Here is a 14248-nt window from a genome sequence, read left to right as displayed (position 1 = left end):
TAGTCTGATATCGGCTTCCTCGTTATTCTCTATTGTACGACGCACGAACATGCTTAGATCCCTGTACTGTTTGAGCATCTCTGCTTGATTTGGATAGCAGAGATGTGAATGATGCAACACGACCTTGGAAATAATCCAAACACCAATGTCCTTCAATATGTGTATATAAATTTTTGTAGGACAATTTAAACCAGCTGAGGGGTTTCTCTTCTCGGTCGGAGATATTTTCGATTTTCATTTTCCTTCTCTGCTACATGTAATCAATTGATTCTTAATTTCGTTTCCCTTTTTATTTATGCTCTGAACTCTTGTAGAAAAACCTGCAGCCTTCGAATAATCCTTGTAGAATTTTGCAGCATTTTCAAGCGTATTAAAAGTCATCCCAATCTTAGGAACAAACTGCTCATCAACATTACAGAGGGGCTGTAAAGTACACCCAAAATACACTATATTAAAACAAGCATAATGCAAATACAATTATAAAACCATCATAAAAAATAACAAAAATCTGAGTCATAAATCATCATTAAAGAGAAACTAAAACAATTCAACTAAAAGAATAAGACAATTCACCCTCAGTCAGATAAAAAGTCATAAACTGTAAATACACCCAAATATTTCTGATTTACATTCGAAAGTCTGATATAAAATGCAGAAAATTCATCAGAACTAGTACATTAGATTCAATTCAAACAACGAACAACAAATTTCACAGGTAAGGTTCACACATTATTAAGCTCCACAATCATAAACTACTAACAAAAATATTAACTGGAATTAAACCACACCTCAGGAACTTTATTGGATTCAAATTCAAAATCCACTTCGTTTTGGTTCAGCTGACAATCTGAATAAATGATTTCAGAGCTTGATTTAAGAAAGAATGGAAATCGAGAAAAAATGAAAAAAGAGAACAGAGAGAGAAACACAAGTAAACATCGAAGGAGAACGCATAGAGGAACGCACGAAAGAGATCGAAGAGAGAAGGTAAGAAAACACAAAAGAAATTCGAAAAAGAAAACCAAATCCTTTCGAAAAAGGAAGTTATATATTCGCGCATTCATTGATTGAAAAATCTATTAAGAAGGCGCGTGGACTAGACGTGCTAGAAGAGACGCGTTTTAGGAGTAAGGGATTTTCAGGACTTGTAAGACTTATATAGCAAAAAGGCTTGTATGTGGAGATTAAGTGAAACATAAAGAGCTTGTTTCATTCATTGTAATTGCTAGAAAAATCGTGAAGGCCGTATAGGTTTAGAGACAAAAATTACTTTATTGTAATTGAAGCACAATAGGAACATCTATATTAAGTACCTAAAAATCACGACTTTAGTTCAATTGGAAGCACAATTGGGATAGGCCAAAAAAAATTATAACAAGTCATAGTTATCATTGCAAATAATATGGCATTTGAATTTGACCTTAACATGGTACCTATGTTAGAAGGAGTTGAAAAATAATTTGAACAATAGACGGACTCACCCGATGAAATTGTTTCCAGTCAACCAATTTTTAAGAATATAGAAAACCACACTAGCTCTGATGAGGTATGATAATAAACTGATTTAATTTTTTTTTGTTTTTATGTGCATTTATAATTATACTGTACTAACTAAATTCATACACATAACATCTATAATTACATACAACTAACATCTAAAAATTAAATTAATATTTATTAGATATTACATCCATATACATATCATTTTTTAGTTATTGCATAAGTAACTATCAAATTGCCAACAAGTTATAGCTCAAATGGCATAGTCTCTTCATACTCATCTAGAGGTCGCGGGTTCGAATCTCAATCCTATCTTTTGTAAGAAAGTTAACACGCGGGTTCGAGTCTCAATCCTATCTTTTGTAAGAAAGTTAACACAGATGTTTTTAAATTTTATCATAATTGAATTTGAAAAAATAATCAAATTCTTAAATTAATTTATTCAATTAATAAATTTACTCGTAACATCTATAAATTCATACACATAACATTTATAATTTTATATTAATAACATACATAATTTTATACTCATAATATTCATAATTTTATACATATAATATCTATAATTAATAAATTCTTATAATTAATATTACCAAATTTTAAACTATGCGTCTTATTGTATTTTTCAAATTATCTCATATATGCACTAAAAGTCTTGATTTTAATTATTTTAATATTTTTTATTTAATATTCATATGTATGCTTATTTATTGATTTTAATATGACGAGTATAATAATTACTTTTAAAAATTTATTTTTTAATTTTTGTTTATATTTTTTTTTATTTTCTAATAATTTATAAGTAAAATATGAGTTGTATAGTAAAAATTATTAAAATTTTTTAATTTAACATCCATAATTTTTATAGAAAAATTGTATTTTAATGAATAATAATAAAATTGAAAGATATTATTAGGGATTTAATTTGGGTGAAACTGAAATTAATTTTGAAAAGAACATTAATGACTCGAACTACCCAGAAAAAGAAGAAAAAAAGAAGGGTGGATGATAATAAATGTGAATGATAAAGAGGTATACGTCACTTCTACTTGTGACATTTCTATACTATTTGGCTACTTAGCATGACCGAAAATAAATATATAAACAATAAAAGAAAAAAGGACAAATAAGTCCCTGACTTTTTTTTTCGCAGATATTTTTGTCCCTGACCATTGAAAAATACTTTTAAATCCCTGATGTTCTTAAAAGTTGGACAGATCAGTCCCTCCGTCCAAGCCTCCGTCAGACCCAACAGAAAAGTTGGCTCCCGTAATGCTTGTCAGTTGTCACGCGTACGTGTCGCCTGGCAGACTTCCCTTTCACGCGTACACGTGACGCGTCGCCATGAATTAAGCAAATCCTCATTTCTTCCTGAATTCTCCACTTTGCATGCTTTTTTGCATTTCTTTCAAGCCATTCTTGCCTTCAAAACTTTAAATCACTCAAACAAACATATCAAGGCATCGAATGAGAAAAAAGTAAATTAAATTTAGCCCTAACCCCATCACAACCCTTGAAAAGACCTCTTGATATGTGTATTCATGCATTGAATATATGTTGATTGGTAGAAGATAGAAGAGAAAGCCTTAGAAAGCAAGATTAGTAGAGAATTGAGAGAATCGACCCTCAAACACTAGAGAGATTAGAGTGCAAACACTTCCGGTGAGGGTTTGATACTCAATCCATTGTTCCTTGCTTTCACGAGATTTCTTCTTACAAGTATATTTATACTTCATTTTGAGATTTGAATTAGTGGAATTCATAAATCATCATACTATCTTAGCCCTACTTGTTCATATATGTTCTTGGAGATTGATTCATTTTTAATCAAGTAGGTAGACGCATTTTGCATATTAGTTGATGAACCACAAGAGTTTAGCATGAGGACATGCTAATGTTTAAGTGTGGAAAAGTTGATGAACCACAATTTTATGGTTTATATTAATATTGTATTGAATTTGGTGGATTTAAGAGTGATTTAAAGTTTTGAAGGCAAGAATGACTTGAAAGAAATGAAAAAAAAAAACATGCAAAGTGGAGAATTCATGAAGAAATGAGGATTTGCTGAATTCATAGCGACGCGTACGCGTGACATCAGATTTTTCCGTTGGATCTGACTGAGCCATTTGGACAGAGGGACTGATCTGTCGAACTTTTAGGTAGCGTTTGGTGGAGAGACAGAGACGGAAAGACTGAGACTAGGAGATAGAGACTAAGAGACAGATTGAAATAAATCTCAGTATTCTGTTTGGTGCAAAATGGGAGACAAAAATTGAAACAAGAAAGAAACTCTAATTTAATTTGCACAAAGAGTAAAATTGAAATTAATTAATTGAAATGAGGATATTTTAGTTATAAAATGTTATTAAAGTTTCAGTCTCTATCTCTAAAAATTTTAGTCTCCTATATCTCTACTTTTTGGAGGTACTGAAATACTGAAATTTTGGAGACAGAAACAGAAATTTTAGTACTATTCTCTGAACCAACAAACATAATATTGAGTCTTAGTCTCTCAGTCTTTGTCTCATTACCTCAAAACAATAATCACCTTAAGAACATTAGAAACTTAAAAGTATTTTCCAATCATTAGAGACAAAAATATCCGTGATAAAAAAGGTTTGGACCTGTTTGTCATTTTCTCGCAATAAAATCAAGTGGGAAATACAAATATCTCCGATTCTCCATCAACATATTTATCCATTGTGACTTCATAATGCAGTGAGGACTCAGAGTTCAGCTGAATTCACAAAGATGATTCACAATGGAGTCTGTAACCTCCGCACCTGCCTCCGTCTCCCGGAGACCTCGCTTTCTCGATCACCACCGCTTTCCCTCGCTCTTCGCCGGCGATACCTTGCCGGCGCTTCCGCCGCCGCCAAGAAGGAGAAAGAGAAGGTGATAGTCATTTCCGGACCCACCGGTACCGGCAAGAGCCGCCTGGCTCTTGAGCTCGCCAAGCGCCTCAACGGGGAAATAGTCAGTGCCGACTCTATCCAGGTTTAGACAACCAAACCAGCATCTTTGGCGCCTTTTTTTTTTCTTTTTCTTTTTTCTGCTTGATAATTTGAAATTGTTCTTGTTGTTGAATGTCTTGCTAGTTTTAGACTTTTAGAATTCTGAATTTCAAGATTCACATGATCAGTGAAAAAATTCTGTTGAGCTAACTTTTGGACTTCAGCTGTTGAGAAATTATTGTGTTGTTATTGTTAGTAGCTGTAGTAGTAGTAATAGTAATGTTTCATTGTTGGTTTTATTTGTGTTAGAATTATTGTCATGTGTTTTCAGAGATTAGTCAATAAGAGCGAAAATCATTCGTTCGTCCAAAGCTTAGATAATTCTGGATTTCTGGCTGCTTGCTATTTTTCTTTTGATATTATTGTAATCATTGTTATTATTATGCAGGGGAAACATATTATGTTATATTGTACCAAGATAATATTTTGGTGAACTGAGTTATGAGAACGGTAATAGGTTGATTTTTCAAGGGAATACCATGGAAATGATGCTTGTCCATCTCCTTGGATTTTGCTGTATTTGTGTTACTTCCTCTTTGACGTAGGAACTTTTTGTGATGTAACAACTGTTGATGTTGTTGTTTTGAGTTTTTAATGAAAATGGTTTCTTGTGCCGCAGGTATATCGGGGTCTTGATATTGGATCTGCAAAGCCTTCCCAAAATGATAGAAAGGTGCATACCTGTGACATCATCTGCTACTCTGCATTAGTTTATATTAGATAGATTTTCACTTTATTCCCTGAAATTTTGTATGGATTGTCTGTTATGTCAGTTTTCCTTTATTTTTATCAGTAGATCATATTGCTTGGTGTAATTGGTTGACTAATTGAATCAGATGGTTTGGAAATGCACTACTTATTTTATTTGAAATTATTCTGGTAGTTAACATACTCTCTACTGACAGTAAGCTGTGATGAGGTTGGTAGAGTTTTGGTTTAGTTTCAACAAACAAGGTTGTTTTTTTCTCTAAAATAATTATACATATGATTCATATTTGACAAATGCTCATGTGATTTTTCAATTTTAAGTTTTGATGACTGCGAAGGGGAAAAAAAAAGGAAAAGATGAGAATTGATGACTAAGTATATACTTATCTTTCAAAAGGAAAACCATCTAAAGAGGGTAGCTTCATAATTAGTGAGACATATTCATATGCACATTCTAGTTCAGATCTTCCTTTAATATTATTCTTTCTGGTTTCTTCTCTTGTCCATGGTTACTCTATATTCAAGAAGTTTCACAAAACTCCAGCTTCTATCTTCTTAAGATAATTGTTAATTATGAAGGGGCGACATGAATTTTCTTTTTCCACCCAGCTATAATAATTGGTAACCAAAATCTGAAGTTCAATGACTAATAATACAAATATGAATAGTTTGGATGTGGTGGTCATGTGTAAATATTATGGAGGACCATTGAATCCTTGATGGCTGTGTCTTAGACGAGGCATGGAATACATTGCTTACGTTCTAATCTTTTGGCCATACTCTGTCTCGGCACAAAAAATTCAACCCATCTCAAGGATTTTAACTGCTTCAAGTAGTGAAATTCTGAATGATGAAGCTGATCGAATATATTCATTTTTAAAGTTTTGAAAATGTAAATTTCTTTGAGAATATGTTCATTGTTCACTGAAATTTGCATTACTAATTAGTGCTAGCACTGAATTACTGAATATCTGGTGACCAGTTTTATTCAACTGCAAATATAATTAAGATAATTTGAAATCACTGTTTCTATTTGTGTTTTCTTGTCAGGAGGTACCACATCATCTGGTTGACATACTGCATCCATCTGAAGGTGTGTTGTCTGTTTGCTGGCTATATTTGTTTGAGTGTCTATTCATTAGGATTATCATCACTGCATATTAGTTCATCTCATATTTGATCTTTGAAGAGCTTATTTTTTCTATAGGTAAAACTAATTATTATTTATCAGACTATTCTGTTGGACAGTTTTTCGAGGATGCAAGGCAAGCTACAAGATCTATTCTTGACAAAGGGCGTGTTCCCATAGTTGTCGGGGGCACTGGACTGTATTTAAGATGGTATGCCTTTTTCTGCCACCTATTGTCAACTAATTATCGTTTCAAATGGACCTGCTTATTTGTAGTACAGTAGTTGTATGATGTATCAATAACAAGGCAATATGAAAGCATAAATTAAAAATGAGACACTTTTCTTATTTTGCAACTTGCTGAATGAAAAGGGTAGGAAAAGCTTGGTTTGACATTAATATAATTGTAAATCAACACAAAAAGATGTTGCTGATGTGGTTCCAATTGCTGCAGACTTGTGTTCTTGAAGGATGTGGATATATGATTATATCCCTAGGATATTATTGTAATTCACTAATCTTTGTTAACACACTGATAACCAGCTACAGGTTATAGTAGTTTGTCTTCTTTGAAATCTTGTTAGAAATGAGGAAAATGTCTTATTTCATTTTTATTTTATTTTAAAATATTAAACATCATAGACTCACTTAGATTATCCAAAATTCTTATGGTTTTTTCAATTATGTAATCAGGATTAACAATCTGCCACTGGTACATAGGAATTAATGCTTTTGTTTTATATATCACAGTTTCATATTGTTCATTAGCTTTTTTGTTCTTTTCCTTCTCCCCTTGCTAAAACCCATTATTTCACTAAGCATCATAAACTCCTTTCAACTGCTGCTATAGGGCATTCACTATAGTTGTGAATTATCACTGTCTTATCTCATTCCATTATTGAGTTTCTTGTTTATAAATATTAAGTAGTTATAAACAATCTAATGTGGCACATTTGATACCTATGAGTTTTGCTGTTTGAACTTTGATTTTAAAGGTTCATATATGGAAAGCCAGATGTGCCTATAGCTTCTCCGGAGATTGCATCCAAAGTACATCTAGAGTTGGCTGAACTACAGAGAAAAGAAGAATGGGATGCAGCTGTGCAATTGGTTGTAAAAGCCGGTGATCCGAAGGCCCAACTTTTACCAGTGAATGATTGGTATCGCTTACGGCGTAGCCTGGAAATTATTAAGGTAAGCTTGCAATTTTATAAGCTGCATATTAGCAACTTTGAATTCTGCATGGTTTCTAAGCCTTTCTGGCTTTGACAAAAGGTCTTCCAGAAATAAAAAAAAATCTTGATGTTAACATTTTAATATCAGTTCTCGTCCTGCATTTATATATCTTATTCATTTTATTGCAACTGTGTAAATATAAGCACAAGAATAATTATTTTACCAGCCTTAACGGGTGTATCTCAGACTTAATTTTTCTCAATGCGGAATCTGCTTAAATGTAACAATCAGCTGATTTTTACTTGTGAATTATTTATACTTGTATTTTTCTGTGGATATAAATTTGAAGAGTACATTTGAATGAATTACTAGGATCACTTGTATTTTTCTGTGGATATAAATTTGAAATGTATGATTTGAATGGATTACTATCTGATATATGTTCGTAAATTTACTCTCTTTTATTCTTCGGAATGGCAGTCCAGTGGGTCACCTCCTTCTGCTTTTCGGGTACCATATGATTCTTTCAGGAAACAGGATGACTTTAGTGTTATTGATGGTTCTGAGTCATCTAGGGCAAACACAACAGAAGAAACCAATATGTCAGATTTGGACTACGAGTTTATGTGTTTTTTCCTTTCTGTCCAAAGACTTGACCTCTATAAATCACTTGATTATCGGTGTGAAGAAATGCTATTAGGTATATCATAAACTGGAAACAAACACGATTTATACATTCTGTTGAGCATTCTTCTGTGTTACTTCTCTGTTGATATGTAATTATCTTCTTGGATACCAATTTCCTTGCAAGTTGGAAGTAAATTCATTAAAAGGTCCATGATGATAATAATATATGCTATGTTGTCTGTCAATATCATGAATATTCAATTCCAATAATTGTCTTAGTTCACTTTGGCTACAGGAAGGGATGGGATTCTATCTGAGGCTCAGTGGCTTCTTAATTTGGGTCTTCTTCCAAATTCGAATTCTGCAACACGAGGAATTGGTTACAGACAAGTATACTATCTCTATATATTTTGTATATACATTTAACTTTTTATATTTGCAAATTTTCATTACTGAAATAGGCTTGAATAATCCACATTGCACGACAGGTAAAACATTAAAGTTCTTTTTGATTTTTGAACTATACGTGATTGAACCAAAATCCATTCAGAATTGAACTGATCTTTGAACTGTTTTGAGGTAATACTGTGGTTAAACCACAGTTTAACTGGGTTTGTTATGTTAAAGGAAATAAGCATGGATGATGTATGCATGCTGAAGATATAATCATAAAAAAAAATTTGAAAACGTGTGTTATGAAAATAAGAAAATAGTGTATATGAAAATTAATACATATATAAAATAAAAAATTATGCTCATAGGCTATGCAAATAAATGCCTACTATAAATTATGGAGTAACAGACTAACATGAATATTTATATAGTATGATTCTTTATTAACATGAGTCAATAATTCCAGGCCATGGAGTACTTATTAAGTTGCAGAAAGCTAAATGGTCAGAGTTCAGTAGGAGAATTTTACAAGTTCTTATCTGAATTTCAAAAAGTATCACGGTACTGCATTATATCCTCTACAAGATAACTGTTGCAGAAAAATTTTCTTCTGTTATTCACATACACTCTGCTGTGTGTCAACGCTAAATCTTATTTGGTACTAACTGATTTTACTACTCCATGGTGTATAAAGTTATTAAAAAAGCAGTTGCTTCCTTTTTCTTTTGTATTCCCCCTGCTTATCATCATCTCCCTGTTTTTTGGTATTTGATTTCCATTTATCTTTGATGCATATTATTGGCTATTTAGGAATATTCCTTGAAATTTTCCTGCAGGAATTTTGCGAAGAGACAGCTGACATGGTTTCGAAATGAAAAAATATATGACTGGCTTGATGCTTCTAAACCTCTGGTATAACTATTGAACCTTTCTTGCCACTGATCATTACTGCATGTGCATATATAACCATTCTCTTGTAATTTCTTATTTATGCTAGAACAACTATAAACCAACTTAACCTTATGTCCTCAGCCTGACCTGCTTTAATTACTGCTAACCAACATCTCTTTATGTCCTAACTGGTGGGATGGGATCTAGGGAAAGCTTTTTGGATTGTTTTCTTTATTTGAACTTCTGACCTCTTCAATTTACAAGATCATAACCTTATTGTTATGGCTTTAGATAACACACTTCTCGCTATTTGCTTTTCTAGTGCTGCTGTGCCAAACATTATTAAATTCCTTTTCTTATACTTGAGTTGTGGTTTGCTTCTGACCGTTTTCATTTTGCCCCATGCATTTATTTTTCTGTTACCTTATGTTGATCTTGAGATGAATAACTCATGGCAGGAAACAGTACTCAACTTCATTGTTGATTCATACCAGAACAGGAGCGGAAGGCTTGTTGTGCCCGAGAATCTAAGAATGCCACGAGATATTTCTAATCACCGAGAAGCTAATTTAATTAAGTCCTACAGAACCAGAAATAGGTAGTTTAGATTGTGTGCAGAAGATATGTGTACAAACACAATATTGAATATATTTCTTGTTGGAACAACATTAACATTTAGTTTCTTGTGAAGGCATTTTTTGAAGCGGGAAGATTCTTCTCATATTCTGGACTGGATAGGGGAGACCCAAAGGTGAAGTAAATGGAGCTTCTCTTTCTGGATTCATCATCAATTGGCCACAAATTTGATAGTTTTAATGATCTCCTAAGTTCTAATGATAAGCTTATTAATTGTCCTAATTCAAAACTTCATTCACAATGGCAGGAGTTATAATTTATACAATATCTAAGGATTATTTAGTAGATGTGAGTGGGATTCAGATTAGAAAGGTTTTTAGATGTACCAATTATAAGAATTTATCATTTCTCTCTTTTTTTTTGGTGTTCAACTATCATTTCTCAATTTGAAATTACAAGGAAAAGAGTATTATAACTAAAATTTTGAGTTATGCTCTTCTTTCTCTCCTTTTTAAAAATTTTTAATATTTATTTTTTATTATTTTTTTTGTCAAAAAATTGTCTTTATTAAGTTCAATTCGGTTCAATTTATTTTAAGAAGCAGGAATTGAGATCTATGACCGAAACATTAGCTGAATGTAATATTTGTTGTTTATTTCCATTGCAGTGGGATACGAAGACTGGAAAATCCAAGAGAGGCAAATTACGAGAGAGTCTGAAAGGAGCACCTTAGGTATCTTGATATACAAATATTTAAGAATTGCTGCATTTTATATTCAAGGAAGATGATCATTTGTGACTCTTGAATTAAAAGATTTTAATGTTATAGTGACAAAAGATTTTATATATGCTCTATTTGTTCCTTATTATACAGCACTATTATTTTTTGTGCAATTTAGATCAATGTACTTTTAACACTAACAGAAAGATGAAGATAAGGACCCTTTTGTTAATAAAAAAGAAGAAAATATTAATGTTTTGGTGTTAATTAATTTTCAGGTCGTGTAAGGACATACAAGTGTCTAGCTACTTTTTTTCGAGATGAGTATTTATCTAATTTTCTTTTTCTTTTCAAGTTATTCACTTTGCTATTTGATCTACGCGATTAGAGTGTGTTTGGAAAGTGTTTTTAATGTGAGAAAAAAATTCTATTCTATTGAAAAAGGAATTGATTTCTATTTGAAATTTAATTTCATGGTTTGGAATGAGTTTAATATATTAGTAGAATTGAATTCAATTTTTTGGTTTGGAATGATTTTTAAATGAGTAGAATTATCTTATTTTACAACTTTACTTTTGAGAAAACCATTTTGAATAGACACTCACTTATAAATAGGGATATTTTGTACATTTCAAATATTAAGTTTTAGTCTTTTAGAATTCTCTTTTGGTCTGATTTATAAAGATGATTTATGATTTATTTCAATACATCTCTGATTTGATTTATGATGAATACAAAACATACTTGCGTGCTTGATTACTATGCCATGGCTTCCAAGGGTCATGCAAGTCCAAATGTTCAATGGTATTGACTTTGGTTCTTGAACAAAATGGAGGTAATATATATCAGTACCCTGTTCCATCTAATTGCTAAAAATTGTTCTTAATTGAAGGTTAACTCAAATTAAGCCAACTGTTTCCTTGACATTTAAGTTACTCTTAAGATAAATGGCTACTTCAGTTATGCCAGGATAATTTGTTCTAATTATAGTTCCATTGCATGAAGTGAGTACTCAAAACATTAGTAAAAGGATTATTAGTTGCCTTCTTAGTAGTGAGTATCACCAACAGAGGTGAATGGTAGGGGTAAGAAAATTGGAGTGTGTCAACCCTTGCTGGATCAGATCCTCAACATTACTAGTTTTGTGATTCTAGTAGGTTATCGTTGCAGATTAGTTTCGTACCTCGAACAACGAGTAAATTACCAAAAATGCACCAAAAAGATTCATGCGCTGACAAAAATAATTTCAAAAGATAAACAATAAAAGAGTTGCTGATAGATTTAAAAAGTTGACAAAGGTCTCCAATGGTCAAATAGTTCAGTTTTTGTTGACAGAAAAGAATGAATTACGTCATGTAAGATTGTCACATAAACATTTTTGTGTCATAACAACGTTTTTCGTCAACAAAAATGGATCTATTTGACAATTAATTATTCTTGTCAAATTTTAAATCCTTCAAGATTTTTTTGTTATTTTCATCTTTTGAGTTATTATTGTTCAGGCAAATAAAATATCTTTGGGGTTGTCTTTGATGGATTTGATGCATTGATGAGTAACATACCAACTTGACAAGACATATCTCTATGACTCTATATGCTGGTATGCTATAGCGCAAGTCTTTTAGGCTAGCAATCAAGATAAAATGTATTCTTTCGGGTAGTGAATGATGGATACTTTTTTCCTTTATTACCGAACTCAGCTTATGCTTACAAGGATAATATCCTATTCAGATAAAATCAACCCAGAAGTCAGGCTTATTTCAAGATAAAATCATGCAAAAGACAAAACTGTCTAGTCACTCAAAGTATCCTCTAATAAGCCAATAGGAATGAATCTTTTTATATAAAACTTAATATTATTATTGATTAGATAATTTTGTGGATATCCTACGTTGACTCCATCTATTTAATTCATGATAAAAATGAACAAAAACCAATTTAATATTTTTTTATAGAAGGGATTCATTCTCAGTAAATACTACATACGCGGGGGGGATTTTGTGCAACTTGAGCTATATGGCCAATAATAATTAACACTCATTTTTTGGTGCAAAAGTTTACATTCAAAACCACAACCATTAATTTCCCTTAGAAATTAGGTCACAATACAAGATTGATGGTGGGATTTGGTGTGTGAACCTTGATAGAAAAATATTATTATGGTTTCAATCAAGTATCATTCGGAAGGCGAAAAATACAAAATATTTGTGTGGACACTAGAATGTTCACAGAAAATATTCAAATAACATTTTTTATAACCCTAGTGATGTTGAGGATCTGGACCAGCCGGTGACACCCTCATCACTTTGTCTCCGGCCAACATTAACCTTTTCTTGTAATACTCTATACTTCTTCGTGCATTGTTGACCATGTCATGTAAGTGAACCTCACTGTAAATCCTTTTATTACCAATGATGTTTTTGTACTCAGGGAAATGTCTTCCCTCCGATCTCACTACAAGCAAAGAAATTATAACAACAATCATAAAGAGAATAACAAACTCTCTTCTTGGCATCATTAAAGTAATAGACATTATCTTGCAGCAAGAAGCAAGAACAATAAGCTCAAGTGCCTATAACGTAAAGCTATCAATGAGAGTGAGTGAGTGAGTGAGTGAGTGAGTGAGTGTGGCTTGGAGGATAAGAATGGCACTCCCATTTATACACATGTATCCGAGGCTGAATGTGATGCATGTGGTAGGAACTGTTGGAATTCCATTTACAATAAGAGCTTTATTGGTAGCCTTGTAAGCATATTCCAATAATCCAAAACAACTTGTCATATATCTCTTTTTGGGCTTCATTCAATTTTCCGTATAAGGTTATATTGGTTTCTATAAATGTAGTGTCTATTCCTAATTGCATTATATGCTTAATTCATTCAATTTGATTCTTCCTCTTATTTTTGATTATTTACCACCTAGATCAACCGTGACTTGTTGATTCATCCTCCCATTAAGCATTAGCCACCTAGCCTTCTATTCATCATATATTGTCGTTCTCACCTCTAACTAAACCATTATTTTATTGACTCCATTAAGAGAAGAAAAGAAAAAAGAAAAAAGAAAAAATGAAAAGAGTATTAGAGGCAAGATTCCTTAGACTCCAGTCCAAATCCTTTTGCAAATTTGCGTCATATTAATGTATGATGTGTGTGCTTTCTCCACAAATCACATGGGCCACGCCAGAATTGCCTCAGACAAAGAACTGCTTATTCAGCTTACATGCCGTCTTTGTATTTATATGGCCATATACGCAATTTTACACCAAAAGAAGATAAAACCCTTCTTTTGGTGAATTAAAAGTTGTAAGCTGAAGTCTATAAAAATAGAATTTAATTTTGATATATCGGAAGTGTAAATAATTTTATACATACACACGGTATAACATTTAATAATATAACATTATATGATTGTATAATTGTATAAAATATTTTATACTGTTAATGTATTAAAATTAAATTCAAAAAAATAAGAATGTTAGTGTGAAAAAAGAATACAAAAGAAAAATGATG

The 14248-nt window shown here is 32.0% G+C and overlaps 1 protein-coding gene across 4 annotated transcripts; it reads left to right on the top strand.

Moving 5' to 3' along the window:
• The first annotated feature begins 4088 nt into the window (after positions 1–4088).
• LOC112771550 (tRNA dimethylallyltransferase 9) lies at positions 4089–11251 on the top strand. 4 transcript variants are annotated; one of them, XM_025816322.3, is made up of 13 exons: positions 4180–4497; positions 5134–5187; positions 6273–6315; positions 6454–6562; positions 7347–7545; positions 8008–8227; positions 8450–8544; positions 9014–9108; positions 9384–9459; positions 9897–10036; positions 10130–10189; positions 10682–10747; positions 11014–11251. In XM_025816322.3, the coding sequence occupies exons 1-12, from the start codon at positions 4252–4254 to the stop codon at positions 10731–10733; spliced, it is 1389 nt and encodes a 462-aa protein (XP_025672107.1). In that variant the 5' UTR covers positions 4180–4251; the 3' UTR covers positions 10734–10747; positions 11014–11251. The 4 variants fall into 4 exon arrangements, with proteins under 4 accessions (XP_029150989.1, XP_025672107.1, XP_072081944.1 ...); XM_072225843.1 differs by lacking the exon at positions 4180–4497 and adding an exon at positions 4899–5055 and having other exon boundaries at positions 6471–6562; XM_029295156.2 differs by lacking the exon at positions 11014–11251 and having other exon boundaries at positions 4089–4497; positions 10682–10862.
• Positions 11252–14248: the final 2997 nt, after the last annotated feature.

The sequence above is a fragment of the Arachis hypogaea genome, chromosome 18, assembly GCF_003086295.3.
Source record: "Arachis hypogaea cultivar Tifrunner chromosome 18, arahy.Tifrunner.gnm2.J5K5, whole genome shotgun sequence".
NCBI classification, from domain to species: Eukaryota; Viridiplantae; Streptophyta; class Magnoliopsida; order Fabales; family Fabaceae; genus Arachis; species Arachis hypogaea.
The sequence above is the reverse complement of the archived record's forward strand: the minus strand, read 5'-3'. Positions and strand labels throughout refer to the sequence as shown.

Excerpts from the sequence above, each read along its gene's own strand:
- LOC112771550 (XM_025816322.3), top strand. The coding sequence starts at position 4,252 with ATGATTCACAATGGAGTCTGTAACCTCCGCACCTGCCTCCGTCTCCCG. Across the intron at positions 6,563-7,346 it reads ACTGGACTGTATTTAAGATG|GTTCATATATGGAAAGCCAG; the intron begins GTATGCCTTTTT and ends TTGATTTTAAAG. Across the intron at positions 8,545-9,013 it reads GAGGAATTGGTTACAGACAA|GCCATGGAGTACTTATTAAG; the intron begins GTATACTATCTC and ends CAATAATTCCAG.